The sequence below is a fragment of the Bombus terrestris genome, chromosome 18, assembly GCF_910591885.1.
Source record: "Bombus terrestris chromosome 18, iyBomTerr1.2, whole genome shotgun sequence".
Classification (NCBI taxonomy): domain Eukaryota; kingdom Metazoa; phylum Arthropoda; class Insecta; order Hymenoptera; family Apidae; genus Bombus; species Bombus terrestris.
Window position 1 is genome coordinate 4,614,191 of NC_063286.1, and position 18,604 is coordinate 4,632,794.

General features: G+C 28.8%; 1 protein-coding gene and 1 long non-coding RNA gene across 5 annotated transcripts; both read right to left on the minus strand.

Annotated features, from left to right (window-relative positions):
• Positions 1 to 336: 336 nt before the first annotated feature.
• Positions 337 to 15,438, minus strand: LOC100649604. 4 transcript variants are annotated; one of them, XM_048414133.1, is made up of 14 exons: positions 15,102 to 15,438; positions 14,972 to 15,016; positions 14,523 to 14,684; positions 14,218 to 14,415; positions 13,685 to 13,804; positions 13,095 to 13,154; positions 11,850 to 11,961; positions 11,639 to 11,762; positions 11,363 to 11,498; positions 10,873 to 10,929; positions 9,392 to 9,517; positions 9,062 to 9,315; positions 8,665 to 8,852; positions 337 to 7,897 (listed from the first exon to the last, which is right to left on the minus strand). In XM_048414133.1, exons 2-14 carry the CDS (start codon positions 14,988 to 14,990, stop codon positions 7,597 to 7,599), a joined length of 1,857 nt encoding a protein of 618 aa, XP_048270090.1. In that variant the 5' UTR covers positions 14,991 to 15,016; positions 15,102 to 15,438; the 3' UTR covers positions 337 to 7,596. The 4 variants fall into 4 exon arrangements, with proteins under 4 accessions (XP_048270090.1, XP_012173725.2, XP_048270091.1 ...); XM_012318335.3 differs by lacking the exon at positions 13,095 to 13,154 and having other exon boundaries at positions 14,972 to 15,437; XM_048414134.1 differs by lacking the exon at positions 10,873 to 10,929 and having other exon boundaries at positions 14,972 to 15,437.
• Positions 15,439 to 16,910: 1,472 nt separating this feature from the next.
• On the minus strand, positions 16,911 to 18,383 carry LOC100649830. Its single transcript, XR_007227506.1, has 3 exons — positions 17,484 to 18,383; positions 17,230 to 17,396; positions 16,911 to 17,147 (listed from the first exon to the last, which is right to left on the minus strand). It is a non-coding gene; the product is annotated as an uncharacterized LOC100649830 (long non-coding RNA).
• Between the last annotated feature and the right edge of the window lie 221 nt (positions 18,384 to 18,604).

An 18,604-nucleotide genomic window follows, 5' to 3' on the forward strand; every position in this document is an offset into this window, starting at 1 on the left:
TATTTTAGATAAATAAAGATAATTTGGTTTTAGGTATTTGATTCAGTATTAAAACTAACGTATGACATGAACATACAAGAATTATATGAAAGCAAATAATTAGTAAAAAAATTCATCATAAGTATATACAATTTATTATCCGGCTTGCTAATCACTTTCTGTAAATCCTCTGTTATAAAAATTTAAAGATAAAGAAAGAGATTAATCAGTTCTTAAAGTTTCAATGCTATCAAACTATTCCAACAAACTATTGAGGATATTTAGATTAATTATAGCGAAATTGAAAATTACTATAAAAGAATCTTAATTGGGCATGAACATGTTGATAAACATAAGAACAATGGACCTCTATTTATTGAAACGATTTTTCGGCCATCAAATACCAGAGATCTTATTACATAAAATTGAATTTTACACCACGAAAAGTTTTCATTAATCTAAACTGAAAGTAGTTGTCTACAACTTACATAAGAGTTACATAACAATACATGCAGTTTTTGCAACATTGCATTACAGAAAAATGTGAATTACACGATGTGTTTATAAAGTATTTATATTTACTGTTTTGAAACAATTATTTATCACTCCTAATATATATTTCTACTATATTGATATGTTAAAGCATGGAATAAGATTTAAAGCTGAAATTTCTTCAAATCACTCAACCGATAAAGACGATTTGTTACTGTACAGATTGTATGCAACTAAATATCAAATTTTACTTGATAAACACATCATGTGTAACACTGTTACGTACAATATTATTGTAGAAATTGTCATCACCATTTTTAAGAAAAAATTAATTCTGGTAAAAAATGCTCATAATAAACAAAAGTATACGATACTGTTTGGTTCTTTGCTTCCAGAGCTTACTATGTATCTCTATTGAACTTCTTCTAATAAGACTTCAGCGATACGTTCGTTCTTCTGTTTCTCAGTTTCACAATACTTCCTTAACCATCTATTTCGTAACAAAATCAAATGCTATGGAACCGATTTATTTTATACTATGGCTCTTTCCACGACTTATCTTACTTCACGCAGAAAAGTCCAGATAGTATCACAGTTTCTCTTCCGCGGTGAAGTAGCTTACTCTTAGATACAACAATTTCTTTACTTTTCCCCTGTAGACATTACAATTCTAGCAAAACGCCATTGGCAATGGGTACAACCAGAATATTCGTCGAATAATTCGTAACTTTGAATACGATTATTTTTAAATTTTGTAATTCTGTTCTCTATAGCCAGTGCAATATTACAAAATTTTATTTCAGATTAATGGCACCAAAAATATATAAATTCTAATATTTGTGTACAGGGTGTCCCAGTATTGGTAATCGACAAGGAAATGATGGAAAATATAGAAAAAAAATTTTTCATACGACGCCTGCTTTCAAAAAAATCGAACTTGAACACACGTCAACTATATATTTAATCTTGTCTACTTTCAGGCTAGATAGGAACGAATAATCGATAGCAGGCTACTCTACAGATGAAAATAAGTTAAAAATGTAAGATAATATTTTTTCGGAAAACGCTTCGTTTCCAAGTAATTTGGAAATTTATCTATTACACCTACACCAGGCCAATTTTGACCTACACATGTTCAGAATCTATTTTCATGAAAACTTGGTCTTAAAGGAAAAATATTATTCAACATTTCACATTTATTTCCATACGTAGAATACCCTTTTGCTGATTGTTTACTTATATTCAATCGTTAAATTTTCAAAAACAATTTTCCCGAAAACAAAGCATCAGGTGAAAAGAAAATTATTCTATATTTTCCACTTATTATTTTATGTATCGGTTTTATTATCAATATTAGGACACCCTGTATAAGCTAAATATATAGAACGTGATACGAAGTATATGTAGGTGAACATTCTATTCTAGAAAAATCAAATTGTAAAATTATCGTTGAGAAAAATGTAAACTCTTTATTTTCTATTATGTATTTGTCAAAATTATTTATTAAAATTACCTAAATAACTTCTAATGGAATCTTGTTAGGTTAAGGTGTTTATTAGATTCAAGAGAACAATTCTTAATCATAAGAGAATGAATTCAATATCAATTTGTTAGAAACAAATTAAAAGACCCTAAAGAAGTGACTAATCTTGATAAAAAAAAAAAAAAATAGAAAATGCAGAAGGAAAAATCAGTTAACAAAAAGGATCAGGAACAAGGGAAGAAAAGAAAAACGATAAATAAAAAAGCAAAACAGTTTCGTATCTGGTAAAGAAACATTCGAAAATTTGGAAAACAATTCGGCTTATCTTACACATATATGCATAGCTTTCCCACAATAAATGTATTTACTTAAATTAGAGAAAGATATCAGAGAAACGTATTATGAAAACATTTTGGTAATACCCATTTTACCATCTGACCATATCGGGCATTTTTTCGTATTCAAGACAGATAACACCAAAACTCAAATGCCAAGGTCTTTCTTAAAGACATTCGTGATTAATGATGTTTTGGCCGGAAGACTATTCGGATTACAAGCTAGAAGCATAGATCTTTCATTTCTGAAGTCTTCAAGCTCACTTCATCGCACACTATGTACTAAATAAGCATTCACAAGTACATTTATCAGTTCTTAAACTGGAATCGTACAAACGTTCAGTTTCTGAAGCAATGGCGTGAAATAATGGAGAAAACCGTTTCTGTGGCTTAGACATCGAAATGAGATGCTAATATTTAAAATCACTTCCCTGAACGGACAAAATTGAAATCCATTGCGATTATATGTTCATTATAGATGCTAATAAATTTCTTTGAAATATAAATTAAATGGACGTAGTTACACACTATATATGTATGCGTATGCAGTAGTATTTGCAATTTAAAACATACCTACATATAAATAGACGGAAAACACAATAGTGCGACTAGTGTTGAAAGCGCGTAATACTAACGTAAATATATGTAAATACATAGATATTTTGGAAGCTCGAGGTTGACAACCTCGTCGCTTGAAACACAATATGTAACAAAGTTTCGTTCCTTTCGTACATAATATTTTAGGCCTTACATAGGAATCTGTATTATCAGGTAAATTGAATTGAATGTTTCACCACGTAATAGAATTCACGATTTATATATTATATCATGTATTATATACTAAATATTTGAAATAAAGATATATACCTATACGTATTTGACTATATTTATAATAATACGTACATATATATTTGATAGCTGATACTCTCTATATCTCATAGAATTTTCTTAAAAATGTGCTTCTACGCAACAAGTGATACTTTTCATCGATTAAATTGACCTGAGGCCCCTTCTACCGTTAGAAATCTTTTACACGTCTTTATCTTTTTCCTCTGTTTGCACGTCACACGACATATATTTAAAACAATACAAAATAGCATTTTCGAAAGGAAAGTAAAATTCCCTAGACGTATTTTAACGGTTCAGTGGAACGCACCAAACAATGTAATTGTTTCAATTGTAACGGATGAATGAATAAATAAATAAATAAATAAATAAATAATGACTTTTGATTAGCGGTCAAGTATCATTGAAAAAACTCGATCAATGTCACTTGTAAAATTTGCAGATTATCACCATGATGTTAGAATTGGAACGTTTTAATGCTACCAACGATACGTATGTAGGTATATTTAAATGTATATATACTACTTTCCTAGGTTTTTAGATTTATGCTCGAATCGAATATTTCAATGTCACTTAAATATAGAGTTCTCGTATACTACCCTGTGCTTTAGAATCTATAATGACGTTAAAATGCGAGGAAATTACATTTAAAGTTATTAACAAAGCTTAGATATTATCGAATTCTTTTTAAAACAATTTTCAAGTATTTGAATATCCATATTGGAATTTCAAATAGGCAGTAGAATTCATTTATGTTGGTCTCTAATGCAGACGACAGCAATATTAATCTAGAAGATAAACGAATAAAACATTCTCGAAAGAAAAAACTTATTTCTTCCCGAATATTATTATACATAATTATTACTGTAACAATTGCTTCTAATACCAAATAAATTACAGTAGTGATAAATCAAATGCATCGAGATAGAATTGAATAATAACATAAAGATATTCGTTCATCTTCCAGAAAAACCTATCTTATTTCTGCACTACCCAAATACATTGAACACATTGGCACTTTAATTAATGTTAATTAATTGTACAATTTTTAATATATTTGGTGCATATATCATCGCCCAAACATTTAATCGCACTAAAGAAATTAGAACAAAACTGAAAATCAAATCTATTAAATTTAAGATATTTATATTACTTTTATACTCTGTGTTAGAAAAATGCATAATTCATAATAATTCGGTTAATTGATAAAATTTTGCTAAATCTATTAAAATCAGACTTTGGATTATTTATCATAGACATAATCTACTTTGGCAACGTGATAGAAGGGATAGAATCAAAGAAAATAGATGGGAAAGTACGATTTAAAATAAGAAAAGAATTTATATGTGCGAGATGCAACAATATATTGCACAGAAGCAACGAAAAAAACTATATATAAAAAAATAAAAGTCTTATTTTGTACATACGATGACCGTGAAATCTTTGATTAACGCTATCTAATAATTTAAAAAAATGATATCTCTTGAAATACATACATATATATCCACAAATAGTTACTTCTGAAATATAAATATAATTTAATAATATTGGCTATGTATGTATTGATATCTCATAAACTATCCACCGTAAAAATGAAAAAGATACATAATATAAAGGAAATTCCACACGTACTCCTTTTGGCTCTAAAATTCATACTCATTTCTAAATAATAATTATATAAAATGATAATAAAAACATTTAAACATTATATACTGTTTACTTATGAGAATGTGTACCGGTTTATTATATGTATCAACAATTTGATTTTGTAGGACTATATATCAGAATATATGAATATGCAATATCAAGAAGAGGAAACAGTTAAGCTAATTTTAAGAGAATGAAGTACGAACATGCAATCACAACCATCTGTAGCAGATCGCTTATCATTTGGAAACATGTAAAGATGATCTATTTCATAAATATACAAAATATGTACATGACAAATTATTTGTGTCTCTAAATATAGTACAAAAAGATAAACTATAAAGTTGTAACAGATTTTAAATATGCCGTAACAACAATAGACACATTTTAACAAACTTTGCAAAAGAAAAATGAGTTCTATCCAGCATTTCTACATATCCTGACGAACATCTTTTCTCCATGTTACCATTTATGTTAAAGTGCTAATTATATAATTGTATTATATAATTGAATAAAAATTGGTCTAAGTTAAGAATCCTGAGTAAAAAAAATAGATGTAAATTTACAAATGTCAAAGTAGTGACAGCAATGTAATAGCAAAATAATAATAAACTTTAAAAAGCACATTATAAAAATAAATATAATGCTTTCTGCACTCAGAGATCATATACTAAAACAAAATATTTCATAATTTAGAAATGAGTTATTATAATATAAATATGTACATGTTTTTAATATTATTATATTTTATATAGCGTATATTCTATACAGGATATATCTAAAATTTTAATTTTAAACACACCAATTAATTTAATTTTAAAAACACCATCCTTCAGATATTTTTAACAATCTACCAAAAAATTTTTTGAACAAAAGTTAATCAGTTTTCAATTCGCTACACATTTGGATATTAAAGATTTCCAAAAAATTGCTGACTTCCTTAAATAGCACCATATATTTTGGACTTGACAGAATTATAATTGGCATCAAGACGAATCTACGACCTACTATACTATAACCTTGAGATGATTTTTAAATGAGCTGAAAATCAGAAATTTGGTAATAGTACATTGTATCGGTAATGTAAAACGGTATGTTTGTAAAATTTGTTTAATTTATTAGTTTCTGAATCTAAGTCATCTCAAAGTCATTGTATAGTAGATCGTTGAATTCATTTTGACGCAAACTACAACTCCGTGAAATCCAAAACATATGGTGCCCTTCACTTTTTTATTGGAAAAAATTTTTGGATATTTTTAATATTTAAATGTATAGTGAACCGAAAACTTACTAACTTTTGTTCAAAACATTTCTTTGACGAATTATTAGAAATGTCTGAAAAATAGTGGTTAATCCTAGAGGACACAGCTTGTATATGCAAATATTTTGCCATAACTCAAGAATCAAATTAAAATTTGTTAAGAAACAAAAATCTATGTTTGTTTCAAAATCATAACACATTAGAAAGTAAACATATTTTATAATAATAATTAATAGTATAACTATTAAGATCAAATTCTTAATCTCCTTTGAAGTACGATTAAAGTTTTGGGCGGCATTAGTTATTTATATTTCTTCCTTTCATCAAATTTGAATGTATAGATGTATTTACTATATGCTCCATGGAGAAAGCGGACAGACTTGTGTGAAATGGTAATATACTCTGACAAACATATAATAGTTTGTAGGACAATTACTTTTGAACGATAATTTGATTGTGTTCAGATAAATACTGCCAAATGTACTTTCTGCCCTTACTCTTAGATATCATATTCTACATCTAAATTATTTTCCTGACTATACCGAGACTTTATTTAAAGCTTTCTGTGGTTCCCATACCTACGTTATTTCGGATCCTGTCTGCTAATATTTGATAATCAAGAGCCTCATTGCTATAATTTAAATTACGTAATTATTTCAAAAGTATAATTCTTTCATATCAAAAAAATCTATTGTGTACAAATTTTTTGATAATCTTGTGTTCAAAAGAATAAAGATGGCACCAATTTTAGAATCATTGAACTGATTTTTCTTGATTACATAAATTTCTCGATATTATACTTAAATAAATACAATAGGCAATATTCGAGATATGAAAAGTACAAAGAGCATATGAATAATTCTGCAAAACCATGCATTAATATTCCATCAAATTATATAAAATTGATGTTATAATATATTAGGAAATGAATAAGTGTAGCAATAATCGATGCATCGATATTATAAATATATTATTAAATAATATTAAAAAGTTATGTTCAGATATAAAAATTGAAAAAATTTTTTTCAAATAGCCATGTTGAAATAAATTTTAAAAGTAAGCTAGCACTTTTATCAATCAAATACATATTCCATTTTTTTAGTAGTTTGGAAATTCTTTGAAAACGATTTGGAAACGTGAAATTGAATTGTCCTTGATTCTAAAGTCACTAGATTAAAATCATTCATACTAACTACAATTCTCTTAAATAATTAAAATGCACTTGGTGCATCTTATTTTATGACCATTATATATTTGGTCACGATCTTATTTTCTCCTGCTTATCAAGTAAATAACTGATCCATATCACATTAAATACGACTTAAAAAATACAAGAAAAAAGGAAGAATAAGCTATTCCTTAAGTAATTCTGAATTATGCTGTTTGTGCGCTAATTGAAACAATTATTGCTCTTAGCCAATAAAAGAAGTTGGTCCACTTTGCACTGAAAAATCGACGATACCATATAAAAGACACGAAATGATGATAATTTTACCAACTATCACATAAAATGCTGTCCGGAATGAAATAAAACGAGCATCAGAAATTGTGTATTACACATTAGTAGGTGGGTCCATAGCACAAATAATAGATTTCATTACACTAGCAGCAGCTAAGGACGCGTAAGGCTGCCATTCTTTTATACGAGAGCCATCTTTATAATCAGAAATACCTCGAATAACAGCAAAACTTTCACGACAATTACCCAAAATACTTTCGACTACAGCATCCATCTCTGTATCAAAGGCAAGGGCTCCAAATCGGGCTGCAAATTTCTGTCTAAGCTGATCATCGCGTGCAATATGTCTACCAGATGCTACAGGTGCTAAGTGAATTCGTGGACAGCCATTTGTTCTGGACATAAAAGAACATAATGATAAATGTAAAGAGGGCCTAGCATTAATGACCTTCATCTTGACATATATTATCAAGGACAGTCACCTTAAGTGTAAATCTCCAGAAAGTTTTAATCGTCACTCGTTATTCCTCAAAAAGTTATTGGCAGAAATATATTACTACTACTATGTACATTGCATTCTGCTTATATGTAAATATACGTATGTGATTGTAACCGACGCGATAGTCGCGTTTATATCCCAGTCTTCATTTGATAGAAACATCGTGTGCGTTGCTCGCTCGCTTGTAAAAATCTAGTCTAACTCAATATCAATTCCACAGGCAAAAGAGGCGCTATTTTTGACCAAAATTCTTTTTTCTTAAAAATTCCTTGCACATATGTAGAATTAAAATTGGGTTGGACCAGATTTTTACGAAGGAGTAGAGCGAGCGATTAACGCGTGTAGTATAGAAATACTTACCATACATTACCATACATTACTTTTTATAAATCCTTTTGTGTTAGTAACCTTTTAAGAAATAACGAGCGGTGACTAAAACCTTCCAGAGGTAACTCAGGAGAGTGTCCTTCACAATATATGTTAAAGTTAAGTACCCTTTGTCAACATTTACTATATTTGAAACAGGAAACACTGCTGAAGATTTTATAAGATTGTATAACTTTAAAAAAATATACATGTATATTTACTTAGGTCATAAGTATGATTATATGCTGAAAAATAATAATCTTATATACTAAAAATAACATATTAAACAGCAATAACCTTTTATTCGCCGCATCTGCAGGTGCAGTAGGATGTGCAACTTCAATAACATCTCTTTCGCCAATAGCCATGTATAACTTATCAGACTCTGGTGGAGGTGGTTTAAAATCATGCTCCGTCTGGTTAGTTAAAATATCTGAACCTTCTTTCAGGTACGTTTGCCATGGAGGATTTGTCTCATTCTCTGACTAGAAAGAATCATTAATAACTATACTAGATTCTTGTTGCAAATTTATGTCTATGCAGACAAACAACTTTTGTCCGCGCGATATCGGTGCGATCATATGCCTATATTCAATGTTCGTAATTAGGAAAACAAAAAAAGACATATGATCCAACCATATCGCGCGGGCAAAAGTCGCTCATCTGCATTAGGCGTAAGAGTGTAACAACCTACCTGATCTTTAAGATTAACAGCAATTTCTTGAAGACATAAATTTGGTGGGCAATATTCTTTGGTTTCAAAATGATAATCTCCGCTCTCATTTGTCTTTGCACTTTCACAATAAACATAAATATACTTTTTATTAAGAGGAATAGGATAAGATATAACCACATCACCAAGTCGTACATGTTTATTATAATCTGTATAATGTGGTACACCTCCTCCAATTCCAATTAAGAAAACGAAATCAACTTTCTGAAATGTACCTACAGAAAAAGTAAAATATTTGATTATAATCAAGCGTACCAATTATAACTAAACCAAGAACAATTTAAATGCTACCTAATAATCTGGTAGTTGTATTTCCTGCTGCAGTCATTGCTTCTCTTGTATGACCTACAGTTGGTAATTTTGTGCATACAATTCTATGTGCGCCAATATTACCTAATGTGTAAACATTTGACTCACCTATAACAAAAATAATCTTATTTTGCATTGAAATAATCCTCTACCATTAGTAATTTTAAAATATGTGTATGATACATGTGCACTGTGCTACTATTAAAAAATTGGTATTGTATTTGTGTATGTATGTTGTGACTAAGTTGATTAAAAATGGCTCATTCCATACAGATGCAATTGTGTTCAGTACCTATTACTAGATATAAATATAAGTAATTCATATATTTATTAGTATATCAAATACAAGAGCAGATTGAAAAGTTTCCGGTATGAAAATATCAATAAGAAATAAAACAAAAATAAACTCCTTGCAATGACACCGAAAACTTATCAACTTGTCTTTATAACTTTTTTTTTTAGTTGAAATGAAAGAAGTGATAAATAACTATCATAACACAATTGTATTTGGTATAAAAAATATAGTTGTAAAACTTATCATTTAATTCCTACACACCCTTCCTATTTTTAGAAAAAGTTACTAATTGAACTAACATCCCACAAATAATTCAGTATTTTCCAAACATTTATATTCATGTAATCAATGTATGTGTAAACTTACATATAATAATAATTAAAAATGTATAATATATTGTTGCGTATTTAGTACTGGATTAATTAGATAATAATACACAGTAAAATACATATATATATTACACATATTAATATCATTATATTATAAATTTATTTATATATAAAAATTGTGTTAAAAGCAACGGAAAATAAAATTTAGTTTTGTAAGTGTTAACTAGTTATTTGTTTTAAAAATGGAAGTAATAATTAAAAGAAGTTAATACCAGTCTTAAGTAGAAGGAAATAAAATAATATAACAGTATCTTTTATACAAACAAAACACATAAACAAAAAACACATGAACAAAAGATATAACCTGTGATAGTTCTGAACCATACCCATTTAGTCCTGGTGCAGACGTGCCTCTTTCATTGTTATAATTGCGCTACTATCATATGCTTATCTTTACTGTTCTTAACAGGCACAGCAAAGAAGGACATGTGATCGCAGCAAGATCGCAACGGCAACAGTCGCATGTCTGCACTGGGCTTTAATATGTGTGTGCTATAAATTTAACTTAATTTGCTAATATTGCTGAGAAAGTAAATGGTTGAAGATGAAGACATAATACATGAGATGATAATCTGAATGAATTTCATTACAACACAGCAATATGGTATGTATATTGTTTCTGCGGCATCGTCGAAGTAGTATTTTAATAAAAATATCTAATAATATGTATTTTTCACAGCCTAGTGCCATTGCGACACTTCCTGAATACAAGCAATTGGCAAGCTATAACGTTAAAGGACATTGACACGAAAGAGGAACTATATTACAAATTACTTTACCAAAACGACATGTCACTCGCGGTACTCCATCTGTCGCATCAGGTGAGCTTGCCGTACCTAAAGTTTCATGCATTGTCATATATACATATATATAGGCAGTACATTTTGTACCTTTACCGCCAACTAATATATGATACTATAATTATAATACCGTAATGCAAACTAGTTAATACAAATTCTTTAATACACTAAAAAGTTCCATAATTATACTTGAAATTTGAAATTTCTTATACCTACGTTAACTTCTAAAGAAGATAAAGAGACCTTAGATAACGTAAAAAAACGTAAATAAAGTCTGCTTTGATCTTAAAATTTGACAATATCATTTCTTTATATTTAGTCATTTAATATTAAAATATAAATAGCAACCTGTATCTTGAAAATAAATTATCATATCATATTATTTTATATTCCTTCTGCCATATAATTGAAGATTAATTCATAAAATCTATGTGAATAATTAAGAGTTATTAAATGAAATATATCTTACCAACAGTAGTATAACGAACAAATGTTTCTTTGTTTTCAATCATAGAATCAACTGCCAACTTTTCACAATACTGTGCAGTAATAATTGCTATAGTAGGCTGTTTTGCACTTGCCATTGTTGGCATTTGTTTTACGACCTAGGAAAAGGTAAGAAAAGAGATACAATAATTTTTCATATATAATGTCCAATAATTAATTACCACAAATAATTATACATAAAATAGTGCATTGACACTATACTATAAATTTACTGCAAAATAGTAAAAATAAAATTTACTTGAATTTGGGTATCTTGATGTACAACTCTAGTAAAAGCTCCATGCTCCATCGCTTTAACAACACCCTTCTCTTGTAATTCTTTTAATTTTATTTCGACAGCAGAAGGGTCCCAACCATGTTCTCTGCAATAATTACCACACATTGTTTACAATTACATTAACATTTTAGTGCAAAAATAATTAATAAAATTCTTATAGTAAAGATCATACTTTGCTATATCAGTCACTGTAATTGGATTTGGATAAGCAGATTCAATAAGTTCCAACACCTTTTCTAAGGTCAGTTCAACTACCTGACCAATAACTGTTTCATCTGTTGATACTGTCAAACAAAAAAATTAAATATTATCACATTCCATTAATATATTTCATAATTCTGCAAAATATATATAAATGCTCATTAAAAAGTAAATTATTTGTGATAAATTTTTCAGTTTCTTATAAATAAAATGAACTACAGCCTTTGTGTATCTACTTGTGTGTGCTAAACATATGTGACATCAAACATAGAATAAAAATGTAATTCATATTACCAATACTTTTTGTAGAATTGATAACATAGAAATGAAGTCTAAAAATTTTATATGGTAGTAAGTGACCATGAATACTATTTATAGACACATTATATTAAGATCAAAGATACAATAAGGAGTATTGCATATGGTATAATAAAATCACTAATATGTATATGTTAAACTGTAAATAAATCTTCTGAAATGCTTAAAAAATATACTTTTTTACAAATAATAATAATATTTTAAACATATCAATTGATTATATTATTTTCAAATGTATAGTATTATTTTTTATCATTTAACAATTAGTTTTGCATTGTGTTAAAATTTCGAATTAAACAAAATAACAATATTATGGCATTCATAATCATGCATTCATATTACAAACGTGATATACTTCATGAATAAGATATGTACATATCTCTAATGGTGTATATCCAATTTTTCTTTTTAGTTAATCAATCCATATTTTAGAGGAGAAGATGCAAATTGAATAATCATAAATGATTGTTTTCATTATTAAGTAAAATAAACACTAAAATATATATTAAGTGTTTAATATTGGATTAATGCGAAAAAATCATGTTAAGCCAATGTTGTTATAATAGCTACTATATTGCATGAACCAATAAAATATGTATTTACCGGTCAATGTACAGATAAACAGCTTTTATATTTACTTATTTTTTCTAAAACCTTTTGCTCTACTTTTTCAATATATATATGTTTATCACTAATTATCACTAATAAAGTAAATAGCAATAAATTCGATAAAATTAGAATAAAACTAAATAGATAAAGAAATTCTATGAGAAACTTTTCTTCTAGTTTTTGACCGGCAAATATTCAATTGTTATTGTATTTTATATAATAGCCTGCATATAAAATATCAAAAAACATAAATCGTAATAAAATATGTAATTTCTTCATAATCTCCAACCTGATTTCCAACTAATTTTCTTATATGGAAGAACTGTGAACAGTATATGACCAGTATCAGCTGTGAATAACAGAAATTAAAAATAACACATTTATTTCATATAGAATGAACATGTACTTATATACAAGTAACATGAACAGCACAAATGTTAAATATACATTTCCTTTAGTTTCAGTTGTAATGTATACTTGAGACACACTGCTCCAATATCTTTCAATAAAGATCACTTAGTTCAATGAATCAAATCAAATAAATCTTGGTACTACTCTTTGCTTCGAAGTTATTTTAATAATGTAAAAGAAGTATGTGTAAGTAAAATAATTTTCATGAATGATTAAATGAGTATATCAGTAAATTTGTGTCTGAGAATAATTTTTCAATATTGAAATTAAACAATTAATACAGTTATGAAGTATGATTTGTATATAAGTAGTGATGTTTTCAACTAGAACACTTAGTTGTTACTTGTTAGCTTATATGATATCATTTACAAAAAAAATATTACTTAAACTATACAAAAATTTAAATAAAACATAAATAAAATTAAAAAGATATTGTAAAATTAAAAAGAATTGTAATATTGTACTTACATGGTCTAGTTGGAAGATTAACAGGTTCTTCAAGCTGTTTTAATTCCACTTCTATCTTTTTAATTGTAGAATACTTATGCAACATTAGTTTCATTATTTTCTTGATAAATCCAACATAATCTGTAACAAAACCATATAGCTTATTGAAATTAAATATACTATAATTACATATTACTATAGTACTACTGAGAGAAATATCTGATGACCCAATTGTACTATTGTAATATAAGTGCACAAAAAAAGTTTTTATATTAAAAAATATTTATTTGTATTTTATATTATTTTTTAATCATTTTATAGTTATAATAGTATTCTCACGACCTGAAAAAATAATCTACATACTCTTTTAGAATGATAATATAAAAATAGATTATTGTTGTTTACCAATATGTAATGCTTAACAAAATTAGAACTACCTTATACCTATATACTATAATAGATCAATATTCTATATATAAAAACTTTTTGGTTTAATTATAAATTATAGACACTATTATAATTTATACGTTATCAACTACTTAAAGAAATTTTACCTCTTGGAAATTCTTGAGGTGTAACTAATTCTCTGAAGAATTCTTGTGCCACACTTGGGTGTTCGGCTTCTGAAAGTGTATCTACAAACCAAAACTGAAGAGTTCTAGATTCTTGTGTATGTTTTCCACTTTGAGCACTCACTAAGAATACTCTGAATTGTAAGCAAAGATGTGCTGGATGAATTTCACCATTTGTAACTATAAAAATTTTATGATGTAATATTCTATTAATGTTGTAATATTGGTAACATATTGTCTATTAACATTGTTTTTAATATACTAAATAATGATAGAACTTTATGTACCAGCAACTGCTTGTTTATTAATAACTATTCCTTTGTGATCTCCTCCAGCAATATGAACATTGTTTTCATTTCCATTTTCTGTTGGCGGTTCTAAAGCCTGCCTTTCTATTACAAGAGTTGTAGAATTTGCAGTCTTGCATTTTGGTGTCATGACAATGTGTTCTAATAAATGAAACATAGAAAAAGAGAATTTGAACAAAGCTCATCAACACTTCACAGTTATACATGACAAAGAAGTAGAATTATAGAAATCATATATCATTTTATTTAAATAAAAAAAATATATCAAAATCAATATAAATTCTACAAATATACATATAATATGTTACCAGTTACTCTTGTTACATATACAATTATATAAAAAAACAGTTCGTTATATTAAATTGTAACATTAAATTACATTTAATAAAAACTATTTGAAACAAAATCCTTATCTTTTATACACTGACCTGTTTTTTTATCATCCATTTCGTATTGTTCACTTTATCTGTTATCTGACACAAGCAACTTTTTTATAACACTAAATAAATAATGAATAACAAGAACACTTAAGTCCAATAAAATATGCAAGCTACGAACTTGAACTAGTCCACTTAACTAACGACAACGTCGTTCTCTGCTGTTCGACTTTTTAATCGCCTCCTTTACCATCCCACCACGGGTATCGGAGCTCGCGCCTCGCGTCTGTCAAAACGAAAACCTTATATAACCTCAATCTCCTTATCCTATTTAGTCAACCTTCCTTTCTGTGGACGTAATAGAGACAGTCTTTAAAAGGTACTGTATAAGAGAAAAGATACGCAAAATTCATTAACACAAGAAGTAGGTGATATTAAGTGATCGACTTAAATACTCAAAATAATTATCGATCGAAATAATGACAAGACACAACACATGCCACCGCCCTGCGCCATACTTATATTTAACAATGACATGACATATATGATCTATATTTCAAATGCGTCATTTTTGTTTTTCTCAAAACGAATATACTATCACTATGTATGTATGTATATATATATAGCATACCTGTAAAATATGACATACTACTTATATATTATATATGTGCATATGGCATATATATGTGCATATATACTATACACACAACAGTTAGTCTTGAAAATATTCGGATGATAGCATAACATTAATTTTTAGGTTCTTTATCAGAAATAGATACAAATAAAAGAACAAAAATGTTTTGCAATATATTGGCATATAGTATATAGATATTATAGGTAAAAAACTTTTGACTTAAAACAAACTATTGTTTCATGTTGAAAAGAAAATGAATTTGATATGTTAAAAATATTCGAACACTTCGTAAATTAATGTTAGAAAACTAACATAGCAATTTTTTTATAAAAGTTTAATATTTTATTCAATAACATGTTTTAAGCAGTTTATTATGTTAAAAAATTTTTTTTAGTAATTAATGCTGTATTTTATTCCTCTATTACACGAATTTACCATTTTATTTTAGTACTTATTGTTGTTTTTTATTAACTCTACGGTCCAGTTCGTTCCATAGGAATGGTTATATATACGTTATTTTAGTTTGATAACTTAAATTTGTGATATGTCCTGTTGTCCTATAAATGCATTTATCTTCGGTCTATCTTGTAATGTATAAGCAACAGTACATAATTAATTAACAAATTTTTTATTTTTTTACAATTACAAATTGTACAATCAACAATTTTTACAATTACAAATCAACAGTTATTTTATTTTTGACATCTATAGACCGTATTGTAATATCTTATGTCATATACTTTTACAATATTGTATGTGAATAGACAAAAAAAGAAAAAATGCTAATTTATTGACTGTATTGGAACATAAATCAAAGAAAAATGTACAATTACATTATATGTTATATGTGTTATTGTATTATATGTAATCTGTACAAATATACAATACATTACAAATTTAAGTTACCAAACTAAGATAACAAGTTTTTTTACGCATGTACGGCCATATGTGAGAATTAGTAAACAAGAACAATAGACACTAAACAAAAATGATAAATTCCTCTAACAAAGGAATAAAATACAGCATCGATTACTAATAAAAAATAATCTTCAACATATTAAACTGCTTAAAACATGTTATTAAACCAAAGAGGTATCGAATAAATTATTAGACTTTGATATAAAATTGCCACTTTAATATTTTTATCAATTTATAAGTGTCCGAATATTTTTGAGACATGAAAATTCACCTTTTTCAACATTTCTTTTAATATTTGAACAACAAGCTTGTTTTAAGTTAAAAGTTTCTTACTTTCTGATCTGTACATATTATACTCCAATATACTGCAAAACGTTTATGTTGTTTTATCTTTTATTCAATAGGTTTGGGGTTCGATATTTAATTGATTGACACAGATTAGTTTTGTATACTCTGTATTTCACCACCTTGTACAGCCATTACAACACACCGAATACTCAGATAAATAGTCGATACTCAGTCGTAAGTAGTCGTACCAACTCTGCACGTAGGAACTAGTGATCATACCAACCTGACATTTATCTCAACACTCCCCTTTGATTATAGTTTCTACAAGCCCCATAGTTTTGGTAAAACACCGAGTCTTAATTCTATTTAAGCCTTTGGTAAGGATATCTGCAACATTTTCAGAACTTGGCACATAAACGTAATCTAAAATACCCTTTGACATACAATTCTTAACATAGAAGTAACGAACTTGTTTAGAACTCTCAGCGACTACCTCATCCTTGGATCATGAAATAGCTCTAATATTGTCACAGAAAGTTCTGCATGGTCGGGGACAATATGACAATTGATCCAACTTTCTTAACAGTGAGGATATCTACGCAGTCTCCCTTACTGCCTCCTGCATTGCTACGAATTCTGCTTCACAAGTCGATTGAGATATGATAAGTTGCTTCTTTGACAACCAAGATATTGCACCACCAGCAAATGTGAAAACATACTCACTTCTAGATTTTCTATTTACTAAACACCCTGCAAAATCTAAATCACGAAACACTTTCAAAGGTTGCCCTGTCTTCTCTATCTCCTTTCTCCCCTCGACACTGGTATGAAATGTGGCCCCATTTTCTACATTTGTAACATCTTTGATCACTTGTGTCTCTGCTCTTCGGATTCGCGCCATCTTTGTTTTGGTACTAACCTGGGTTTCTATTGCCTTCTAGGTGCCAACGCATTAATTCTTTTCTCTTCGAGTAGGAGGTCGGCCTTCACTGCCCTCGAGGTCAGAACCTTATCAATCTTTGTTGTTCTGACATAGGTCGAATAATTTGGATCTGTCGAAAGTCCAGTCAAAATAAAAGATGCCACCACGTTATCTTCAAATTTAATACCGGCTTCAGACAATTTGTCAAACACAACTTGAATTTTTTCACAATACACGAGGATATCCATGCTGGGAGTCTTTTCGATAGTGCCCAGTTCCCGCACGCACAAGGCGATGTCCATCAATGTGGATCTCCCATAGATCTCTTCCAGTGCTTTCCAACACTCCTTTGCTGTTTTCAGGCGTTTGATGTCTACAAGATACTCGGGGCGAACGTGCCGGAAAATGTATGCACGTGCCATGTTATCCAGTTTGACGTACTCAGATCTTGTCCTTTCTACTGCAGTCAATCCTGGATCCACCGCATCCCACAAGCCCAGGGAAACCATAGAAACTTCCGTCATCCTTTTCCAGTACTTATAGTTGTTTTTGTTGAGGATCGGATTCATGTCCTTGTCCATATCGCTCATCTTCTCCTGGTCGACCATGGATCGCGTAAAATAAAAAGAAATTTAAAAGAAAGAAGAAAACTATTTTTTCCTCGTTTATATACTTATAATACACTTCTGAGCTCTAGGCGTGACTGTTCGAGACTGAGGCTCTTACAATATTTTTACTTTCGGTGGGATCTGTTCCTTCTTTGTTTGTCATCCCCCAATATCCCCATTACCCTGTAGGCGTACGTGACCGTTGCTACGCTTCTAGAACATTCGGTGGAAGGACCGTTAGGACATAGATGACTCTTTAGGCACTTCGGCGATATACATTGTCGCCAAGGCCGCCACATCCTTATCTCCATCAT

What these genes read in the sequence shown, in the direction of transcription:
- LOC100649604 (XM_048414133.1), bottom strand. An exon ending in ATCAAGATACCCAAATTCAA is followed by an intron (nt 11,499 to 11,638) that starts GTAAATTTTATT and finishes ACCTTTTCCTAG; the next exon opens with GTCGTAAAACAAATGCCAAC. An exon ending in TACAACTACCAGATTATTAG is followed by an intron (nt 9,316 to 9,391) that starts GTAGCATTTAAA and finishes CTTTTTCTGTAG; the next exon opens with GTACATTTCAGAAAGTTGAT.